General features: G+C 39.8%; 1 protein-coding gene across 1 annotated transcript in view; it reads right to left on the reverse strand.

The window, feature by feature from the left end:
* Positions 1-219: 219 nt before the first annotated feature.
* PRTFDC1 (phosphoribosyl transferase domain containing 1) overlaps positions 220-15182 on the reverse strand; it is a 43123-nt gene continuing 28160 nt past the window's right edge. Inside the window, exons 5-9 of the mRNA XM_009887155.1 lie at positions 5317-5334; positions 3784-3866; positions 3322-3368; positions 1254-1330; positions 220-616 (exon numbers count right to left, since the gene is read on the reverse strand). Of these exons, the coding sequence (XP_009885457.1) occupies positions 569-616; positions 1254-1330; positions 3322-3368; positions 3784-3866; positions 5317-5334 (273 nt within the window). The 3' untranslated portion in view covers positions 220-568. The remainder of the gene's footprint in view (positions 617-1253; positions 1331-3321; positions 3369-3783; positions 3867-5316; positions 5335-15182) is intronic.

Consider the following 15182-nt stretch of genomic DNA (forward strand, 5'->3'; position numbering starts at 1 on the left):
TAAAACTTGTGTTCGGAAGAGGCTGTAATGGACTGCCAGAAATGTCCTATCATACAACATACAGCTTCAGCTGAAACTTTTGAATTGTGGAATTAAATCAAAATAATACTTTCAATTTGGCAGCAGCATATCCAACCAAGACTAAAGGGATGCAGAAGTCAATAAAATTCTGTAAAATAAACTTCACACACAGAATGGCACTTTTGAATCATCTTATGCAACACAGTGAAGTGCATGAATTGCCATGGGTAGAATGACCGACTGAAGGAAGAAAAGATGCATTCACAATGAGACTTGAGGCAGACAAATTATTAGTCAAAAGGCATCTTATGCAGTAATTTTAATACTTAAAAAAGGTAATAACTTTAAAATCCCTCTACTTCACATTTTTTATAAGAGCTCTCACTTCTATAAATCTTAATCAGTATCTCTAGAATAAACCCCTTATTATACTGAGTTGAAAGAAACACAGGTCAATTGATCTGCTCTTCTAGGAGATGCTCGAGGGAGTGTAGTCAAATTTCTGCTTCACTGAGCTTATAAATCTTCAGGTGAGGATGTTACTGCTTCAGACTCTGTATTTCGCTTTGCCATGATCATTGATAACACATATGTGCTGAAAAAAATATAACACTGATTTCAACAGTATAATTGATTACATTATTATTAATAAATTGCTCAGTAATATTTTCAGTTGACCAATCTAGTGATCTTGTAATTACCCCTTCCTTTCCAGAGACGTGCAATTGAATTTTCATTTCAGTTTCTAGCTACAGCAAGTTTTTCCACTTGCAATTCCCAGCTTTGAGGTCCACCCCTGGGAGTACCACAGGAAGCAAAGAAAGACAAGGCTTGCACCTTTTTTCCATCATTATCTCACTGAGAAAAGGGGTAGGCAACACAGCAGTATAAGTCCAAACCTATCTGAACTGCAGCTGTGTTCCATTTTTTACTGCTGTCTCTGCTGCACGTACTGGGAATGGTGGACCTGTGAAGTCCCGGGTCACAGAAGATGGAAGTGTAGCAGAGGTATAACTTCTGCTCTTAGTGGAAAGAGATGGAAAAGAATCGTTCACAGCGCTGAGCAGTGACTCCTTTGGATTACTTGAGGTTTTGCAGGGAGTTCTACACTCACTGAAAGGATCCCAACCGTGACTTTAAGGCCCCAGGGAGGAGGCAAATTATGGGGTATTTAAGAAACCCTGGAAAAGTAAACCAGTGATTTTTTGAAACTATTTTTTAAAGAAACTTACATTTAGATCTCTGAAGTGCTCGTTGTAGTCTAAGGCATAACCTACTACAAATAAATCTGGAATTTCAAATCCATAATCTGTATTGAGACAAATAACAAACACCGTCAATACAAGATCAGTGGCAATTAGATAGCTCTTACATTCATGTGTTGGGTCTCTGGCAAGCAAACTATAGATATACGTAGTCAGTTGAGGTTATGTTACTTTTGACTCTGAGACATGAAGGTCAGCAGTAGCCCTGTACCCAGCTCCCACTCATAGACTGTGACAGGGATGTGAATAGTCAGTGGAGAGTAGAAGAGTTTTGTACATTATCAGTGGCACAACGGATATATTGTGGAAGGAAACCAAAATCAGAGCTCAAAAATTCTGCTGACATTTGGAAGCTCCATTGGTATACGTGTGTGATGACAACTGTCCAATATCACATTAATGATGAAAAAAAGTACATTTTTAATTCAGAAGTAATTTTCAGAGATTTAAGTATTTTCTTCTGAGAAGAGCAAAAACTATTTTGCATATTATGTGGCCAAAACATGTCAAATGCTTCTTAAATTAAAGCCCCAACCCTATGAAGACACATGCATGTGCTTAACAAAGTAAATGCATGCAGTGTAGCTGAATCATACAACTCAAAAACTTCAAGCTAAGCATAGGCACGTATCTCTTTGAATGTGAAGGTTTGTGCAGTATCAGCACTATATAAAAGACTCTTTCCAAATTGTTAACTAAGTAACTAGAGAAAAACACAACCTTATGGACACAAAAATAGGTTAGCATAAAAAATTTTACAGGTATTCAAGTAAGGAATTTATTCAATTGTTAAAAATTGTGGGTAATAGACACTTTGGAATCATAAATTCAGGTAAGTGAGCAAATGATGCAGCACTGCCAGTGATTTACAAGAGTGATATCTGATGTTTTATAAAATTAATCACAGTATGAATAAACAAAGATAAACCTGGTTTCATTTTACAACATACTAAGCTACCCTTCGTGAGGTCATTTTGTTGGGTCTTTTATATGTTTAACAGTAGTGAATCCAGTTGAATATATACTTTAATTTAGTGGATTAAATTCTAAATGTTAAAAATACCACTGTATAAAAAGTTGTACAACAAAACATTTGGGTCACAGTTCAGATTATCGGGCTAAAACTGCACGGCCATGCCCGACATTGAGTAACTTCTGCTTCATAACGTTTCCCTCTCTCCCACATCCCAAATCAAGACCCTCCATGCTGCCTCCTGGTACTCACCTGCCTACTCTCCTTCTACCCTCCTCCCCGGCTCAGCTGACCAGAGCCTTCTTCAGTAGCAAATACTGGTCGATTTCTTCTAGATGGATCTATTCTTTTCAGTATTTAGCCACATACCTGTTATTACATCATTTATTCTAATAAGTCTAAAATGACAATAGCTTGGTATAGCTCCATTTACGGCTTCATCACAGCACAGTACAAGTACCAGTAATTCTGACAGAAGCAGTGCTGGTGTGACACAAACAGAGCAGCAGAAGGAAGTTTAAAAAGCCCAATTTATCTTTTGATTTTTTTTTGGGGGGGGTGGGATTTAATAATAATATCACTGTTTGCCCTTTAAACAATAATACTTTTCAAAAAATAAGAACAAGTGTTATTCTGTTATAAAAATGTAAAACTTGTGAATGACTGGGTCACAATAAAACACCTTTCATGTTCAGATGGAATTCTGCAGCTCCTCCAAAGAGATGCAATGAGGAAGGAAAAGAAAAAAATGGTCTCTCTCTTCTACATAGTTTGTCAGAGACAGAAGATAAAACACCTTTCATAGATAAAATTAGACCCTTTCATAACTTCCCTGTAAAGTTAGTACAGAAAACAGTATCGTCTGCAGAAAACACCAGACTATGAGGAGGCTACGTTTTCCAAGCCACAATTATACAAATCTTTCCATTGCATCCCATAGTCCCATTGACAACTGATATTTTACAACGCTTCTGGCAGTCCATAGAATTATATGAAAGGCAAGTGGTAGAACAGTGGTAACTTCTTGTACTGCCATGTACAGATTTTCACAATAACACTTACAATCTGGTCTGTACCCATCAGGCCGAGATGTTCTTTTCACCAACAAACTGTAAGTAAAAACAAAATAAACCCCATGTAAATCTAGATATTTACCTGAATAACGTGCATAAAAACTATTCCCTTTATCAAAAAACTCCCGAGCCATGTGAATCACTGCTCTCGTTCTGCTTCTCCTCCCGACAACGTCCTGATGGCAGGGAAGAGATGGGTGTGTTCCCTTTCAAAGTCCATCACTGCCAATCTTGAAATGGCTGAAGGGTCATTGCCACGGCAGAACAATATAAAAGCATTTCCTCTCCTTTCCTCCACCCTCCTCCTAGTGACTCAGGCAGCTCCTCTGCAGGGCTCCCCGTGCGATACTGCAGCATCGAATTAAAGCAGGACCTTGGAATGCAAAATTCCACTGGAAAATGTGTTGGGCTAGATTAATTAATTGCTATATTTTGTGATCGTTTTACTCACCTTGCCACTTTAATCATTTTTGGCTTGCATTTTTCTATGTTATTAAGCAGAACCTTCATTGTCCTTCCAGTTCCAACAATATCCTTACAAAACATGAAAAACAGAATAAGTGAAAAACAAAGGAAAGCTGAAGAGGGGAAATCTGGACAATGAGCAGTTCCACCTTCTTATTTTGTGGAAATGATGTATTTTTCCCAGTATATTGTGAAGCACATCCAAAAAAAGTTATAACTGAGCTCACAATCTTTGAAGCAAGCACTTTTGACTCACAAAATAATCAGTTAAAGGACTGTCCACTTCCTCTTGAAAATAGCTGTTTCTGGTACTTGGGATGGAACATGGGACTGGAGATGACTTTACTGGGCACTGCAAGGACACAGGGATCAGACTTTTCATATTACGCTCAAGACTAGAGTATGCCAGCATCTCTCCATGTCATGGTTAAATCTGCCCTATTTGTTGTTTTATTAGTCCAATACAAATGAGTATTCTCCAGAGCTGCTGTATCCAACCTGATCTGAATGAGACCAGTAGACACCCGGCTACAAAGCCGACCATGACATTGAGAGCAGCTGTTGATCCTGAACTCTGTGGGTGTGGATTTTTCATTAGCAACACCTTTTCTCTGCTTCCCAGATATCTAATAGCAGTAACAGCATTTGCTGTGGATGTTTTTCATTTCCCTTACAGCAGTTAGCATTAGTAAATACGGAGCTCCTGGCAGCTATTCAGGTAACCAGCCATCTCTGGCTGATGACTTTTTTCCCCTCCTTTGCTAAGAAAAGACATTCCAACATTTATACATGTCCTTCATTACACTGTCCAGCTTACTTCCCACACAAGCAGACTGGGCCTGAAATGCCAGTTAGATCCTGACATGCTCTCTAACCATCCCAGCTGCTTCTCCGACATTTTAGAAGAGAATCCTGTACATTAATTGAGAGAGAATTTGCAGCACCAGTGAGGCGACACATTCTCCTCTACAACTGAACACTGTTGATTTACACCAGCAACGTATCTGTGATGGGCCCTGCCCAGGGGAGACTGTGGGATGCAACGCTAACGAGCAGGAGTCACCACGGGGACTGAAGAGGATGACTGACATTCTCAACCAGCGTGTGAACGACCCTGAAGTTGTAAAGCATGTGCAGGGCTATGCTACTATTTCAAAGTCGTGCAACTGAGAAGTGTGGGGCATCATTGCAGTTGATTCATTGTCCTCCAAGGAACAGAACAATTTGCAGAACAGGAGTTGATGAAACCATAGAAAGAACAAATCGAGTGACGTAGAAACAAAGACTGCCGGCTATCACAAGGCAGAGTACCAATTAGAGCGGCAGCAATGTAGTTTGATCTGTCATGCAATTGCAAAAAGACTTGAGAGGTTATTAAGCAAATCAACCCCTCTCCCTCTTCACCACCTCCCAGTAAGGTGGGAGATAAACACAGACTGGTTTTAGAAACTGAATACACAATCACGACTCGACTACGTGACTTTAACTAAGGGCAATATGACATACGCACCCAACTTACCTCCACAATTAGAACATTCTGAAAGAAACAAACAAAAAGGAACACAATTACACAACATTCACAGACCAAAAGAAACAAATGTTTGAAAAAGTGAAATGAAGACAGATAGGTCCATCTGCATATGTACAACATGGTAGGACACAAGGAGTTTCCTGACACATTGTTGTGCCCTGAAAAAGAGCCAGCCATAAGACCAAGCCTTGGAGTGAGGGGCTACGACTTTATTCAGCTCTGTCTAGATTATCCTCATTGTGCAAGAACAGAAGTAGCTTCAGAAAATAAAATTAGATGGAAGAAATCCAAATGGGATGAGCTTCACTTCACTCCAGTGGGTCTAGCCGTGTACCACAGTGTACCCTATAGTTCACTAAAATACTGTTTCCAATGTTAATATGAGACTACAGCAATAATATTCTTACTCTGACATAAATGCTCTTCCTCTCCCCCCCAAGCCCCCAGAAACCTCACAGTAAAGCATTACAGGCCAAGTTGTACCACCCGTTCTCATGCTGTGAAGCACCCTTTCTCTTCAAATACTGCTGCTGAGGTCAGTAGTATTACTTGAAGAGAAGGGGAGCGCTCCAGTGAAGAGCAGTGATGTCAAGCCTTATGACAGCGTGATCGCACAGGCTGATCTTTTTGCAGAAATTGTTCATCACAGTTCCAGGAATCACAATATCTAAGGGGACTTCTTTTCTTCTATTAAAAGCAATAATAAGAAGTCATGTCCTTATTAGAAGAAATAAAAATCTATTTATTAGTGGGAATTATCATATGCATGTACAAGAGGATGGACTCTTAAAGTCTTGCGTTAAGACCTACTTTCTGAAGTGAAAACTGCAATAGCAAGAGGAAAGTTATTTCGCAAGTACCTGGATCTATCTATCTACACATCTTACATGCATGTGCACTTTGTACGTCCCGCAAAACCTTGAGACAGATAGTTTCATATCCACGCAGTATTCACCAGACTAGCTCACATTCCACTGCCTTTCTATCAGGCTTGCTGGCTTTGCTGCATACATAACATGGAGGCTGTCGAACCTCCTTTTCCATCACAGAATCCCAAGGCTGAAGGTTCTGAGAAAGACTCCAACACCATGGAGGAGGAGTGTGTGAAGGGAGTGTGCTCACAAACAGCACACCTCTGACAGTTTCAGTAACTGATATGTAAATCTTTTTTTTTAATCTTGACAACAGAAGTAATATATTAATACAGATTATCCATATTTATATTCATACTGCAGTTCCTCCTAACAATCACAGTGCTTGGCAGGGAGACATCGCATGCTTCAGGCATCAACCACTGCAGAAACATGTTACCATACACTGTGTTATACCTGGATACTTCTGAAATGGCAAAACACTTGGCAAAGGTGTGGAGGGAACTCCTGGTAGTAGTTCAGCAGATGTCAGCAATGGAGATATCACTCAAGAAAGCCACTAATTTAGACTGAGCTCCAGTGGAATGTGTATTAATCTTGGAGGGTGGCTCCTTTTTGGTGTTTTCATAACAGGTTTCACTGGTGGTTATCCTGCTTGGCACTCCTGACTTTCAACCTCTCAGCTGCTGACACAAACAACTCTAGATCTGAAAGACCTAGTCCTTTGGAGGTAAAAAGTCAAAGGCCTCTTAATAACAAAAGTCCAAAGACACCTCACCTCTAGAAATTTCTTCCTTAAAGAAAGAATGGAAGTATATCAGTCCTCCAGATAAGATGAAGAGGTAAAAAGCATGCTCAGGAGAAGCTTATCACAGGTATGCAGGGAGACATTTTCTTGAAGGAAGCCATTTGGATCCAAAAAGGGTTTGGCTCTCATCTGGCTTCCTGGATGAAGTCATAAGTAGGAAAAACACTTCCAAAGACTAGCCCAGGACACCTGGGTCTGAGGCATAAGCAAATCACTGGATTCAGGCAGTGGACACCTGAAGATTACGTGCAGGCGTAATGGTTTATCCATCCCCCAGGGAACTTGCACAGCTGGTGATATATGTAAATATTTATGTGTGTATATATGCATACACACATATACATATATAAAATATAGGGAGAGAGCAGAAGAGTTGACAAGGAAAGAACCTCACCAGAACTAAAGATGGAAATGAACTCCTTTAGTACCAGCAAATGGTCCAGGATGACCGCGAGTGGCACCTGGTAAGAGAGGCTGACCTGACATCAGCCTGACATCCTGACCCGTTCTGCCAGTTCTGTGCATCTCTTGCTACTCTTCATTCTGTTGATAAGAACTTTCCTCCCAAAGGAAAAGCACAGATCTTCTAGTGACAAGACCTATCCAGCAGCTATGGCATGAGATGGGACATATCAAAACTGACATGGCTGAGGGCTGCAACGTCCTGCATTGGCAGACTGTCAGGGTGCAGCAAAGGCTGGTTGCTCCCTGAGCGAAGGGCAGCCATGAGCTGAGAGCAATAACCCAGCCGGCAGCGCAGGGGCCTCACCAGCCAGAGCCGAGCCCCACAGTGCCCCAGCGAGGCGGGTGGGCGGACCTGAGACCTGTTCAACCAAGAGTGCATATCATCAGGTGAGTTCACGGTGACGAGGCAGATCTGAGGTCAAGCTGGGATGTCAATCCACAGGATGGGATCAGGTCCAGTGAGAGTAACCATGATCAAACACAGCCCATGGATCTCCAGGCAGGTCCACAGTGATGAGACAGGTCCGAGGTTAAACTGGGAATTCAGTCTGTGAGTTAGGGTCTGGATCAATGTCTATAGTAATGTACAGCCATGGTTGCAGCTGAGCTGAAGATCGGTACCCAGCTCAGGCAAAGACTAAAAGCCCAGGGTTGAGCTGAACTGAACCCACAGGTGTGGGTAGAGGCAACAAGTGACACAGGTGGTGGCCATTAAGGCCTCTTTGTGCACACAGGGCTGTGACAGATGGAGAGAAAAGCACAGTCCTGGGACATTTTGTTGATCGATGAATATGTTTCTTTGCTACCACAGCTGCTTCAGCTATCCTATCATGAGAAATAATAGGGATTCTCTTGCTTACTCGCAAGTGGAAATCATAAAATTAGACAGAATGAGGGCACAGCAGCCTCCCTGGCCATGGAATTGGTATTAAACTAATATGGAGGAGCAGAACTTACTAGTCAACTTGTGAGAAAAAAATCATAGGCTTTAACAGAAAATGGGGCTCAGAAGATCAGGAAAGGTCATCAAGATTATTCTGTTGGCTCGAAAAATCAACTTAAAACTATCCCTCACAAATATCCGATTTATCTGTTCTTGAACATGATGGGCACTTCAGAACTTCCTCAGGCAATGTGTCTCAGGGCTTCATTATCTGAGTCAAAATACAGTTAGAAAACTTCTCTTGCTATTTGACCTGAACTTGTTTTGCAGTGGACATAGAAAAAGCTCTATTTTCTTCACTTTTTAACTTCTGTATTTGAAGACAGATGTATTTCCTCAGTTTCCTCTTCTTTATATTAAACAACCCCTATTTATTCAACATTTTCTCACAAGTTATATTTTCTAGCTTTCTGACCATTCTTTTGCTCTCCTCTGGAACCTGTCCGGTTGGTCAGAATCCTTCTTCAGTCATGGTGCCCCAAACCAGAGAGAAGACATTACGAGTGTTGAGAAGAACAAAAGAACCACTTTGTATGCTTTACAAATAATCCTCCTTTCTATATAGTCTAGTATAACAGTTACATCTTTTATAAAGATACGCTGTTGTCTCATGTGCAACTTGTGATCCACCTGTCATCTCCAGTTCAGAACTGTTGCTTAGTCAGTCTCCCTTATTTGCGTTTATACAGAAGATTACTTCTATATCAACAGAGAAGTTACTATTCATCTTTATTGTTATTACATGTCATTCTTTGAAACAAATTCTTAAAGTAATTTCTTAAGAAAATAATACTATCTTGTAGTATTTTTCCACGTAGTATCACTAGCATTAAATGCTAATTCCGTCTTTTAAATCATGAATTAAATATTATATAGTCCCTGGAGAACATGCTTTAATGCACCCAGTCTGACAATGAAGCATAATTAACTGTTTCTTGGGAACAGTTTTCCAACCAGTTATAAATATGTCTGATAGAAATTTAATCTTGTCTACATTTTCTTATCACAAATGACTCATATGAAGGAAAGACGATTAACATGGATCCAGACATGCACGGAGGGTTTATCTGGCCACAAGAGTGATAGTCATCTGCACATGACTTCAGCTGAAGTGTAAGATCCCATATTCATTGACTAACTTGAGAAGGAAGGACATTGGTGCACTCTGAAATTGTCCGATCAGCATTCTGTTACTCGTGCCTCTTCTCCTCAGAGTCAAAGGGTCCAACAGTTACAAACAATATGCACTGGGAGATTTGGTCCTTTGAAAGCTCCTTTAATCAGGCAGTTGTCTTGGTAAGGAAACACAGATTCTGTTTTGCATTATGCACATTCTCATTATTTCCAAACCATTGATGAGGACTTTCTGTGCTATGGAGAAATCCCGTATGTAAGGACTTCGTAGTGAAAAAGCCACTAAAAAATATTTAGACATGAAAACATTTTGTGTATATAAATAAGCAGGCATCCTGATCACTGAGAATGATACATTAATCCCTGTTTTGATTAGGCAGAGTTACTGTGACTAAAGTCATCATGCTTAAGTTTTGCTTATGACTGAAGGCATTCGAGATGGTTTCCCATCCTCTGGTACCAGAAACCATCTCCTTCAAAAAGACATGATGTGCTGGGAAACTAACTGTATTGCTGCCTATCCCCTATCTTTCTCCTGTTGAAGTGGCTATGATAGAAGGGTTCCAGAAAAGGGATGGCATAGCAGAGTAGTAGAGGAAAAAACTGCCCAGAAATGTTTTTATATATAGTATCCAAGAGTAGATAGTGGTCATGTGTAACTAAAACTGGTTGAAATAGATTTGCTGATCCTTGAGCATACAGATGGAAGAAGATAATAGAAGAACGCAATGGATACAACAAATTGGTACGTTATCAGTAATGTCACCATCACCCTAAACGCACAGCTGGCTGCATCCAGAATATCTTGTGAAAGGTTACTTTTATGTGAAAGGCCTTATTCAGCTTCACCATGAAACTCACCTGTGAGCTGGTGGGCAGGAGACTGGTGAAACTCATCAGCTTGTGGTGCTGCAGCAGTAACTGATAGCTGGACAGATGATAGGAAACTAAAGGACACTGAAGAAAAGATCTTTCTTCAAGTATATGTGTTTGAAGCTCCTGTACCACATAGATCAAGACTGTTTTGTCCTTTCAGATATATCCGAGGCAATTGCAGAGGAGGAAACCACATGAAAAGAAAAGTAATCCGGCCTTCTGCCATGTATTTGGTATTTTCTATTTTTGGAGCTTGGAGAACAGGAAATAGGAATATATACTGACATGTTGACAAGACTGAGGATGTCTTAATTTCTGAGTAGAGCCATCTTTGCCAATACAATCTGTGAAGTAAATCTAGAAATCTAATAATGGTGCTAATATATCTTACAGTGAGACATAGAGAACGCTCAGGTTTTTTAAAATATGCCCTGGAAAGACTTCTTATATAGTCCAAATAAAGAAGGGGCGGTGGCTTAACTCTCAGAGATTGAAACACCTTTCTACTGAGTCGTCACAACAGAATCAGCAGCTTTTGTTGACGATGGATCAGAGGGATGGTTGGGAGTTGATAGATGTGTATGACTGTGATTCATCCTGTGTTTACAGCTGTTTCTACCAGGCAGCTGGCAGGAAGTAGGCTGGTGCAATACAGAATCATAGAATATATCAAGTTGGAAGGGACCCATAAGGATCATCGAGTCCAACTCCTTGCTCTTCACAGGACTACCTAAAACTAAACCATATGACTACGACTAAGAGTGTCATCCAGACAGTCCTTGAACTCTGACAGGCCTGGGGCCCTGACCACTACCCTGAGGAGCCTGTTCCAGTGACTGATCACACTCTCAGTGAAGAAACATTTCCTAATGCCCAATCTGAACTTCCCCTGACGCAGCTTCATTCCATTTCCTTGTGTGCTATCACTGGTGACCGGAGAGAGGAGATCAGCACCTCCCCCTCTGCTGCCTCCCTTGACGAAGGTGTAGACTGTGATGAGGTCACCCCTCAGCCTTCTCTTCTCCCAGCTGAACAAACCAAGTGACCTCAGCCACTCCTTGTAAGTCTTGCCCTCGAGACCATTCACCATCTTGGTCACTCTCTCTGGACTCACTCTAATAGTTTGATGTCCATCTTATATTGAGGTGCCCAAAACTGCACACATTATACACCAGTGCAGTGCAGACTGGGACAATCACCTCCCTCGACCAGCTAGCTATGCTGTGCTTGATGCATCCCAGGACACGTTTGGCTCTCTTGGCTGCCAGGGCACACTGTTGACTCATATTCAACTTGCCATCAACCCAAACCCCAAGATCTCTTTCTGCGAGGCTGCTCTCCCGCCTCTCGTCCCCCAGTTTGCACATATAACCAGGATTACCCCGTCCCAGGTTGAGAATCCAGCACTTGCTCTTGTTAAATTTCACACAGTTGATGGTTGCTCAGCTCTTTAGCCTATCAAGATCTCTCTGTAGGGCCTCTCTACCCTCAACGGAGTCCACAGCTCCTCCTGGTTTAGTGTCATTCACAAGCTTACTTAATGTACATTTGATTCCTGTGTCCAGATCATTTATAAAAACATTAAAGAGCACTGGCCCTAAAACTGTACTCTGTGTTTTTAAATGCAAAGGGGTGCTGTGAAGTTTAAAATTCTCTAGTTTTGAGTGATCAGGGTGCACAGAACTTGTGACTCTGCACATAGACATTTGCACTGAGCAGAAATAATATTTGTGGTGTGAACTGGATCTACACAAAAATAAAATTTGTGCTCTCATATCCTTTTTTAGACAGTAGCAGCATGTCTTGGGACATCTGGGAAAAGCAGGAGGTTTTTGACAATATTAATACTATGTAAAATGAAGAAGAAATAATTTCTAATCCCTGCATTCCATGTGAATTTTTCTGTCATGTTAAAGAGATACATTGTCACTTTTATAATAAATTTCAACGTATCTGTGAATTTTAAAATTTTTAATAATGGACTGGAAACCTGCAAAAATCAAAAATCTGTAGTTTACCACCTTTCAAAGCCACATGAGCTTATACACCGCAAGAAAGTAGGTTGTTATTACAAGACATGTAAGAAAAATTCTGACTTGTAATAAGCTGAAAAATACTCCGGCACTGAGTCAATATATTTCTATTGTTTACCTTCCGACAGGTCAGTAACAAATGGAACAATGTCAGCTAACAAGACCAAGCAGAGTCATGAGATCATGTATGCCTCCTGCCTGAGAGCAGTAAGTACTATGGAAACTATTTTTCACCTTCCTGGAAAAGCATAACAATTTTTTCTAGATTTTGATTTTATGTTCCATTTAGAAGACTGATTTCAAAGGAGAAATTGCTAGGAAATAACAGTGCTTTGAAATTAGCATTGAATAAGAGCTTGAGGGAAAGGCTGTCTTTGAATTCACATAAAATGTAAAATTTTAACAAGATAAAAAGCTAAGTTGCAAATTAGAAAGGGGGAGTATTTCCTGGGAAGCAGAAACTCTACTTAAGTAATCAAATAAACAACCATATTTAATGCAATACTACAGCTAAGAGGACAAACACAGCCCTTGCCTGTATAGCAAGAAAATCAGATAAGTACACAAAGAGGGTATTTTCTCCTTAAATGCTTCAGCACAAAATCAGTAGAATAACGTGCACACACATTTAAAAAAAACCCAACTGTTAAAAAAACCCCAAACAAACACCAAACCAGAAAGAATTTAAGACTGAGAAGAGAAGAATTAAATTTGAGGCCTGGAAAAACTACCTTACAGTGAAGTAATGTTTGTAGCAGAAAGTAATAGCTTTTATTTAATTAACAGCTAAGTTCCCAGTGGGAGAACATTTTTCACAAAAGAACTTTGACCTTTCAGCCCACAACCTCAAAGAGACCACAAAATACCTTCAACAGCTGAGCCTGGGAACAAAAATTCAGAACTGCTGTATGCACCAGAAATCATGGACTTGATAAAATACTGCCTTTGTAGCACATTATAATCTTCCACTGCAGCTGACCTCCAACCCATTTATCAGTGTTCCACAGCTGAAAATTTTCTCTCTTATTTTAGCTCAGAGGAATTCTTAACATTTTTATCTGCCCCTTTGGTCATAGGGCAGGTGATCATGTAGGGTAATCACTTTTTTTCTCCCAAATTGTCTGATTACCACATTAGGTTAAAATTAAGAGTTTCTCTCAATCTGTACCTAGCTTGAAGTTTGCTGATTCCGTTCAGACCAATAGAAGGATCTGCGTGCTTGAAATTTTGTTTCTTCCAACTATATCAATCACCTAGTATTAATCTCCTGTTATTAATTCTACCTCCAAACCATGTCTCATTTACATCCTACAGTATGCTGGTACTTTACAGCAGGCTCCCAATGTATTACTTTATCTAAAAGAAGCCTAAGGAATGACTGGATGATAGGCAAATATGCAACCACATAGCAAGATAAATTTGATAATGGCAAGCTGCTCAAACTAGTAGGCAAAGGTACTAAAAAAGGCAACAGCGAAAGGCAAAAAGCTATCCAAATTCAGAAGAGAAAACTAGGTTCATCATTTTAGCAGTGACAACAGTTGACTGTTGGTAAAACATGCTTGAAGTATGGAGGCTTCTCCATCACGTCTATAAATCAAAATAGTTGGTAGCTCTAAAGAGAAACTGTAGGCAGTGTAGAAATTATCATTTAGGACCCTTCAATCTAATTATCCAGAAGTTCAGACAAGAATACAATGGTGCTTTTGGACCTTAAAATATAGGAATCTCTAAACAAAGCTCTGTTTGTGATCAGACCAAATAACTGTACTGAAAAAAAAAAAAAAAGAAAAAGAAAAAAGAAAATGAACCTTAATGTGGCAAGATTTGCAGAAATTTTTACGGAAGCAATTAAAAAACTTAGATTTACTTAAGTCTTGTAAAGCTCATTGAAGGTAACAAGCTTAAAAGAAAGAAGAACTTTTTCACATGCTACTTAAAAATGAAACTCCTTGCTATAGGATCTTGTGGGACTAGAGGCGTAACTGGAGTTACAAAGAGATGACACAGACATGGATAACATTTCTAGTACTGGATGTATTCACAATGATAGTCCAGATGTAACTTGGATTTTGTAAGTCTCTGTTCTTGTTGTGCTTCATATATCCTTTCCCTAATAAAATTCCGGTTCTCTGCTGCTGAAGACATGATACAAGCCTAGACGGACCTTTCATCCTATTTAGTATAGTTGTAATGGTGGTCTTATAAGTGGAAAAAATACATGGAAATTGGGAATGATGGAAATACTTTTATCTTCGAGTCCCCATTGGTGTCCTGAGTTCCTTCCTCTCTCCTTGGATAGAACTATTCTTAAACTATTTGGAGATTCATGTAACATAGTGTTAGTTATACCAACTTATAAAACATGCAAGAATGCACAGTTGCTGGAAAAGGTGAGTTCTTTTATACGTACATTTCCACAGATGAAGGCATATTTGTAAAAATTACAAAAGACTAAAAAAAAGATACAGACCCTTTTTACCTCTCTCTCTTTTTTTTTTTTTTTGAGGGGGGTGGGGTGTGGAATGCTACAAAATAGTGTATTTTTATTCCCTTTAGTTCAATTTCCATTCAGAAGTCTGCATTTTTAGTTAGATTATTTCTGAAGACACCTTCTTTTCATATGTACTCCATATCATCAGAAATACATAAATTGGTAATGCAGTTCCTCAAACTAAATCATTAAAGGATTATCAGCTTACTCATCACACCTGCCGTATTTG

Source organism: Charadrius vociferus, unplaced genomic scaffold (genome assembly GCF_000708025.1).
Source record: "Charadrius vociferus isolate BGI_N301 unplaced genomic scaffold, ASM70802v2 scaffold126, whole genome shotgun sequence".
NCBI classification, from domain to species: Eukaryota; Metazoa; Chordata; class Aves; order Charadriiformes; family Charadriidae; genus Charadrius; species Charadrius vociferus.